Genomic DNA, 8,737 nt, shown 5'->3' on the forward strand with positions numbered 1-8,737 from the left:
CATGTTCGATTTAGCGAGAAAGGGATCACGAGAGTTTCCATGCTTATGTTTGCGGAATTTACAGGGGGATTTCGAAGCCTCAGTGATTACTTAGCGAGCAATTCGCTTATCCGAGTTGTTGGAATTCGGCTTTTGCTTGATGTATATTTTTGTTTGTGTAGTGATTGTAATTAGTATTAGAACCAATAATCGATCAAATTGAATCTGAATATTCTGTAGTTTGTTTTGGTTGGAAAGTTTAGCTGTGGTTGTGAATTTGGTAGGACATATTGATGTCATAGTTAAATGATCCTTTAGTGACAAAAGAATGTAGCTTATGGAGACTAAGATGAAGAAAAGTTTCCAGTGCCAGTTGGTGAGGAAACAGGGACAAAACCTATAGCTAGTCAATCAAATCTGTATGTTTCTTCTCCTAGTTTTAGAACTTGTTTCTTTCCATCTGTTTCAGTTGGATGCTGATTTCTGCTGCCAAGAAATATTTTTCTGCAATTATGACTTGCCTTCTATGTTTGTCTCTACAATCCATTTGACTATCTTGGAATAGGAAGGAATACAAAGCAACCATTCCTGTGGAGCAGAATGATGATGGTTGAATGTTTCATATGAAGTTTCAGACTGATAAGCTTTTCTTTCCTTGTTAAGACATGGTAGTGATATTATCCTCCATAGATCCCAGTGGCAAGGAAAAGTTGCATGTTACTTGGGATCTCATGGCTTGTTGTGAAGGTAGGATTTTGGTTAGGGAGATGGTTCTATTGACAGTAACTTGATGTGGGGAAACCAGTAATCTAAGAGATGTAATTAGATGGTTAACATGATCTTTTTTTCATGTTACTTTGATCATGATTCAGGCTTCATTGGTTTTTCTGATAACATATCTTCAGCATCAAAGAAGTGTTCTGCATCTAGCAAACTAATGATGGAAAGTAGAGGTTGTCTGTTGTTTAGATAAGCAACAAATGATAGAAAACCTGCATTAATACAGGATTAAGGCAAGAAATTGGTTGATCAATTCAATCAAGAAGATAAACAACCTAACAGTCTGAATAGAAACCACAAAAGTCATCATCATGCATTGATGGAATTGATGAGTAGATCACACCAATAATTAGTGGTTAACAATAGAACTGCCCAACTCATCATGATGGATAGTTTTCATTGTGAAAATGACAGCCATTCTCAGTCAATCATTAGTTTCATGCTAATTTCTTTATGAGCACTTACCACCAAGTGAACCTGGAAGCAGGCTTAAAGATATGTTTCTAGCTTAATTTAGTATGAACAATTAGGTTTAGTCAAAGGATAGATTTTTACAATTATTCATCCAATGAAATTCATGAATATTTCACAAAAAAATATTTTGTGATTAATAAATCAAGTCGCCAAAACATTTTTTATTGTCGTTAAAAGACGATATACATTTATCCTCCTCAGATCCTGAATTTTAAGAAAAAAAAATCTCAAGTATTTATAACAAGTTCCAATGGAATCAACAAACAAAAATAATTCATCAAATATATATATATATATATATATATATATATATATATATATTTAATAAGATCAATGATGATCACAGAGTCCAAAACCTTCATATGCCTCACTTCAAGAAAGACAATAGATACACCTCCAGTGTACAGTTCCTCTTCAATTAACACATAGGAAACATGTAGAAGATAAGCCAAAAAAGTGTCTGATGAAGAATGCAAATGAAGTTGATGAGACTTCAATTTCTCTTCCTTTTCGTTTTATCCTTCTTCGGCTGAGCATAGTAGTCAACAGAGGAATAGGGAGAGCACTTCCTTCACATCTCTCGCCTCCCAATTTTTGGTCTTTACCAGCTCTTCTGAGGACACATCTCAATCAGTAGAAAGCTCCAAGCTTTCCTCTATTGGTCCAAAGCGTTAATGGGGACAAATCCCAATTCACATTGAGACACCGGAGACGATGGTGTAATAACCAGCACCAAAGAGCCAATAAGCACCCGCCTCCTCCTCCTCCTCCTCCTCCCTCTCTGCTTCCTACTGGGTTTGATCTTTCCGGGTTTCGCCTTTCCGCTGGAAAGGAGGATGTTTTCTGGCTTGATCCACGGATCGGAAGCTTCGATTCCACCGGAGGAGGCCCGCGGCCCGAGCCTAGTCCTGACGGCGGACCCTAAGCCGCGCCTCCGATGGACGGCCGACCTCCACGAGCGCTTCGTCGACGCCGTCGCCCAGCTCGGAGGTCCCGAAAGTTCGTACCTTTTTGCCCTTCGTTGCAAGCATTGAAGCGATTTCTGCGTCCTTTGTGATCGTTTCACGAACCCTTCTGCTTCCGCTGCTTGTTGCTTTTCCCCCCTCTTAAATCGCGTACCAAGTGTTTGTCTTTTTGTCTTTGTTGTTACTAGAATTCTGTTGGTACTCTCTCGTGAACAAGAATTAACTCCTGGTTTATTTGGTGATCCAATCAGGAGATATTTGGTGGTGTTGCCTCTTTGTCCCTCTAAAGACTGATCCTTCCAAATTACTCTCATATTTTGCCTCTACAATTGTCGTGTCCGTTGGAAGTTTCTCCCTTAAATGCTTAGTATCTTCCAAATGCTAACTTGTCGATCGTTGGGAACTCTTCAAGCTTTAAGTCGGTTTTGATTTTTTCGTGGGCATTCAATACCGGCTATAACTCATCTTTCAACAGTTTCTCTTTGCCACTTTCTTGTTGGCTTTACTACGGTTTACTTAACATGCTGAAAACTCTAATTGGATCTTTCATGATGTTTCTGGTTAGCTTGTTCCGATCATATGCATGCGGCCATTTTCTATCTGGAGTCCACTGTTTTTTCCCTCTACTCATTGGTGATCACTGCAGTATATGAATCATCAATAGATGACTTTTATGGATCATAAAGTGATTCCGGAACTACCAACTTTTATGGATCAAAATATTAGACAACTTAAATATAACATGCCAAAATAGTTTGAACTACTTGAGGAGAACTTCAATTTTGCTGTCTGATTGATTACCTTATTCACTTTTTGACATGTAGGTGTGCTTGTTATTATTGCAATGCTGTTTCTCTTATAGTAAGCTATGCATGTGCTTTTTTGCTTCAGCATTATCAGGTTTGATGAATGCTGATACATATCTTTAGATAAATTGGTATCTTTGGGCTGGTTTTAGACCACTTTCGGTTGTTGAAGATGTGCCTTAGATCTATGGCTTTTTTCCTTATATTAACTCTTCTATATGCTTCCGTGTAAATGGTCTTAATCACTTTGTATTATAGGTGTCGAGTATATATTATTTCTTTTTCTATTTTAGTATAAAATTGGCATTTTATGAAAATGGATAATTATTTTTTTCTTTTGTAGCATTTAATACTGATGCTATGACTAGGGAACAAAGGTAGAAGTAGAGCCCTAAATATCTCCCCAAGTTAGTCTCATATTTTAGGATTTTATTTTTTACGTAAATTGTTGGTTCTAAATACCATATGTATGTCACACGGTGCGTCGGTGCCTAATGCAGAGGCAACTCCAAAGGCTATCATGCGAACAATGGGTGTTAAAGGACTTACTCTTTTTCACTTGAAAAGTCACCTCCAGGTTAAACTTCATGTTATAGTACTCCCTTAAACTCTTTGTTGCTAAAATCTGAATGACATTTACACTGGAATAATTGCTTTTCCCTGTTAATGTTTCCAGAAATACCGACAAGGAAAGCAATCAGGCAAAGAATTAACTGAGCAGTCAAAGGATGGTGAGTTTATAGATTCAACTTCCTTTTTCTATTATCCGTGCTTAATCCATTGTATCAACATGTTATTTGAGCCTCCAAAAGTTTGTGAAAACTTGATAAAACTAATGTTATATTTAGACATTCCACATTCTATCTTCATAAGACAGAGGCTGTCTTCTAAAGAAAATTTTAGCTGGAGTCTGTCTAAGTTCATGCTTCATTATCTGGTCTTATTTTATCGGGCATCTTGGGTCATGGAGCTCTTCCTAGTTCTCTCTTAAACTCTCAATGTTGTCGATGAACCTTGTCATGAAAACTTCTTTTCTATAAGGTACTACATAAGACAATTGATAGTGAATACAAAGTGAAACTTATACTAAACTCTGGAGTGAGTTTTTTTCTTATTACAAAGAGGAATACATAAATTCTTGAGCAAGATCGTATTTTGTCTTCCTTTTGGCATTGCCCATCCTACAAGTAGATTTTGGCATGATTAATTTTTTACAAGATGAAGTTGTCATGATTTGACTTGATGAAATAACTAATCTGTAAATTTCATTGAGTGTGAACTACTAACCTAAATATTTGAGCCTAAATTAATGGTAGCAGACTCTAGTATGATGCATGTGAGGCTTGAGTGATGGCTTCATGCGGTGGCGCATCTTCTAGCCCCATCTACACTTAGTCTTTTCCTACTCAAGCCCGTCACTATGCCCAATATTAGGCCGTGCTTTTTGATGCCATCTCTTCTCTGTCATGACCTAACTTGATGAATAATTGATCCATTAACTTTGTCGAGCCTGAACTGCTTAAAATATTTGGGTCCAAACTTAATACCCCAAATTTAATTTGAGAACCTAGTTGTAAATATAGAATTTGCAGGGACTAAATTGCTTAAGTACATAAAAAATAATAAGTGTTTTCTTCTCACTGCCTCTCTTAACTGCCACTCCCTCATGAGGAAACAGAGGCTGCGTGGGAGCGGGTGGGAGAGAAAGAGGGAAACAGAGAGGGAATTGGAGGAGAAGAAGAAGAGAGGAAGAACAGAGGAGGGAGAAGAGGAAGGAAAGAGAAGGAGAAGGGAAAGAAAAGGGAGAAAGGAGAGAAAGAGGAAATAGGTCTCGGCTGCGAGAAGAAGCAAAAGGAGAAGAGGAGAGGGAAGAAGAAGAAGAGGGGAAAGAGAAGAAGAAGTGAAGAAGATTTTTTAAGAGGAGATACGCTTCTGCGGTGGGAGAAGAAAAGTGAGAGAGGATCGAAGGGAAGGAGAGAAAGAAAGAAAAAGGAATAAAAAATAGAAAAGAAAAAAATAAATGAGAGGAGATAGGCTTCTGTTGAAGGAGAGAAAAAAAAAAGAAAGAAAGAGAATAAGAAAAAGAAAAATAAAAGAAAAATCAAGGAAAATATATTGAGGACTCGTTTTGATGTCGAATGGATTCAGATCAAGCTTGGGAAAATAATATTAGCTATGGTTTTGAACTCTCTTGTATTCTCATTAATTAGATTTATGTTTTGGATTATAGATTGATGAACCATGATGTTCTTAGTTAATTGGATATTCATATTATAAAGTAAATAAAAAGGAAGAAAATGGTGATATTGGAAGAATAAGGAAATGAAAGATCATAATATGTTGTATCAAGGATATATGACCAGGGTAAGTGTCTGATAACTCGTCTGTTTTCGAAAGTATTAACGCATGTCTTTAGAAATTATAAATACATATGATTTACATGATTTAAAGGTTCTTTTATTATGTAAACGCCTTACAAAAGAACCTAGATGTTTACCATTTGGAAAAGCACATGATTTGAATAGTTATTTGTTATGTTATAAGCATTTGTTGATTTATGTTATTTGATTCCTATGAAATTGTCTGTTCAGCCATTATATTTGAAAAGCATTGAAAAATATATGAATATTATTAGTTTTGAAATGATGCATCAGTTTTAGAAAAATATGCAAAAGGATTTGCTAAAACACCTAGTTTTGTATGAAAGTAATTAATATATTATTTTTAGTAACATGATAGTTGTCTGGTCAGTATGGCTATAATCTGGACCCTACCAATAAGGGTTATACATTGGTATTTGTTCAGAAACTAGTTTCTTCTAGGCCCTAACACAGGGAGATATGTGTCACTTATATGAGTTAAACATGGTTCTAGGCATAAAACCTTGTGGGTTAAACATGATTTTGGGCCTTGTCAAGAGGATCTAACGTGACCGTAGCCGTTGATACTACTATGACTTCTGAACTGATTGTACACCTTAGCTATATTAATATTTGTGAACTCTTAGCTATATTTATATGAATGATATTCTTTGCACTACAATGTTTATGCTTTGATATGTGGCATTAGCTATACCTATGCTTACTTTATGAACATACATTTAAATGTATTTTGTTTTGAAAAGTATTATTAAGAAGACATGATTGAAACATATATGAAACCGATGTTTTGTAAACTTTATGAGCATGAAGAAAGTATTTGATGTTTATGTATATTTCGAAAGCACGTGTTAAATGTATAAAGAATTCATTTGTTTAAAAAAAAACTCATTTATGATAAGTTTTGACTAGCACGAGTCATAGTGTTTACTAAGCAGTGGTTTGCTCATAAGATTATCTCTAATTTTTTCAGAGTGCACAGTGAAAGCATGGTGGAATCGGTTATTGGTTGAATTATACTATCATTCTATGGAGATCACTGTACATTGAGATTACTCTGTATATATGTTATTTGGATTGAAATGTTATAAATTCTTAAGTCTTATGGGTGGATTGATTATTGATTGAATTATGTTATTAATGTCTTGTGAGTTTAATTATGAACTGGATTATGTAATAATTATTCTGAGAAAGCTATTTGTTCTGGTTCTGGCCTTGCATTCTTATAGGGAAACCTATAGGATTGTCGCATTATACCATTCTCAGTTTTCCATTGGGTTGGGGGCATTACAAAACTAATGGTTATAGGCCCATTTAGTTTTTCAACCCACTTCCGATGTGGGACTATATATGGTATTATAAAAGTAGTCGTAGCCAATTGTTGGAGCACTATTTTTCTAGTAGACCTTAAGAATGGTCTTGCATTAGCTAAAAATGTTTAAGATCTATACAAAATTTCCATTATCACTTGGTAATAACTTAATTTTAATAATTTAATTTTGTTACAACTTATCTGATCATTCTTTCTTCTTTTTAATTTTTTGAATCTCAAATTTCAGCTTCCTACGTTTTAGAGAATCCAAGCAGCAGTGCTTTATCTCCAAGAGTGCCTGCTCCTGACGTCAACGAGTATGATATCACTATCAAATCTTCCTTCTGGTCAAGTTTTAAGTTATTATACATGGATTAGTAGTTTTAATATTAGTATATATTATATGGTGCATGATATATACATATATGTTTCAGAAAACATTAACATGGTCAGTTTTTCTGCTTTTAGGGGTCAGGAAGTCAAAGAGGCATTGAGGGTACAGATGGAAGTGCAAAGAAGACTTCATGAACAACTTGAGGTGACTAAATCTTTGTCTCTTCAATTTTGTTTTGGTTCTTTAACCTCCTTCAACATGTTCTTTTTGGCATAACCTAACAATTTGTCATCTCCAATCTCCTGTTTGTATGATAACGCTGGGCCCTTTGAACTACATACTTTTTACTAAGCATACTGTTATCTGTAACAAATTTCTCCTGCTTTCTACCTATTATATGTATACATACCTATATGCATGGTTTAGAAAACAGTCCAGACCAGTAGTACCAAATGGTAAATCTGGTCCTACAAAGAATTGGTGGGATGCAGATCAGTCAATTTTGAGCGATTCAGGACTGATTCGCTCGGTACTTACCTAAAAATAGAGAGTAAGCCTTTTTTTAATCTATCATATGTAGGGTTTAGAATGATATAATCTATCGCTCTCCCTTTCTCGGAGAAAGTCCACACTCCCTATCCCCGTTCGCCACTGCAGGTTGCTTGCAGCTGCCGTCTGCTGTTCGTCATTTGGTACTTCTCTCCTCCTCTTCCTCCATGTTATTCTCCTTCTCATCCTTATCTTTCACCCTTCTCCTTGGCAACTGTAAGCAACATACTGTGTTTCTGCATACTGGTACGTATTGGACTCGTATAGGTCCAGCCAATGATTGGTATGGGTCCAAAATACCAATTTTTAAACCATGCCTATATCTTTGTTGCTTTAGTTATATGCATTATATGTGTGAGAAGATGCAATAGTGTCTGGGCATGTCTATGGTCATCTATCTTTCATAGATAAACTAGCATTTAATTCGGTCTTCAATCTAAATCCATTGCAAGAATTTTTCCATCTGCTGCTCGAACTCAATCTAATCCACCTCGAGCCTACATCGTGCTTCAACAAACAGTCATAAGCTCCCACTAAAAGTTGTTCTTTGCTGCTCGATCAGGTTCAGAAGCATGTGCAAATCCGAATGGACGCTTATCAGAGGTACGTCGATTCCCTAATCGCAATGGCATACAAGATAGCATCAGATCAAATTGCTTCAAGCAGTTTCGGCATGACCGAGCATGAGCTCACGGAAGGCACCTGAACTAAAAACCAGACCATGTTGAAAGATCAAGGGATTCATCCTCTCGTGTAAACCAACCTTGTTTACAAGAGATGTACTGGTTGATGATGTACCATGTTCCATGACTCAAAATTGCATGATTATGTGGTGTTTTGACTGAGGTTTATACCGAACTATACCGGTCATGGCTTAGACCAGTAATATACTGCCCTTATCAGAATACCAAGTGTTGCTTTGTGCTAGTTCTTATTTGATCACGTATAATGTTCTATGACTCAAAATTGCATTATTATGTTGTGTTGATTAGGTATGGAGTTTTAGAGAAAAATCTTAAAATATTGAAAAATAATATTATCAGAAGGACCAAACAGTGTAGATTCTGAGTATTGTCCGATCTCAAGAAATAATCCTATCAGATGTGCCAAAGATCCTAAGCATTGTCCTATCTATCCTGATTCACGTACTGAAATGAAAT

General features: G+C 36.0%; 1 protein-coding gene across 3 annotated transcripts; it reads left to right on the forward strand.

Moving 5' to 3' along the window:
- Window positions 1–1,650: 1,650 nt before the first annotated feature.
- LOC103993588 (protein PHR1-LIKE 2) lies at window positions 1,651–8,482 on the forward strand. 3 transcript variants are annotated; one of them, XM_009413711.3, is made up of 6 exons: window positions 1,651–2,232; window positions 3,505–3,581; window positions 3,681–3,735; window positions 6,942–7,011; window positions 7,163–7,232; window positions 8,140–8,482. In XM_009413711.3, exons 1-6 carry the CDS (start codon window positions 2,070–2,072, stop codon window positions 8,281–8,283), a joined length of 579 nt encoding a protein of 192 aa, XP_009411986.1. In that variant the 5' UTR covers window positions 1,651–2,069; the 3' UTR covers window positions 8,284–8,482. The 3 variants fall into 3 exon arrangements, with proteins under 3 accessions (XP_009411986.1, XP_064948942.1, XP_064948943.1); XM_065092870.1 differs by having other exon boundaries at window positions 1,931–2,223; XM_065092871.1 differs by lacking the exon at window positions 1,651–2,232 and adding an exon at window positions 3,364–3,411.
- Window positions 8,483–8,737: the final 255 nt, after the last annotated feature.

The sequence above is a fragment of the Musa acuminata genome, chromosome BXJ2-1 (genome assembly GCF_036884655.1).
Source record: "Musa acuminata AAA Group cultivar baxijiao chromosome BXJ2-1, Cavendish_Baxijiao_AAA, whole genome shotgun sequence".
Lineage (NCBI taxonomy): Eukaryota > Viridiplantae > Streptophyta > Magnoliopsida > Zingiberales > Musaceae > Musa > Musa acuminata.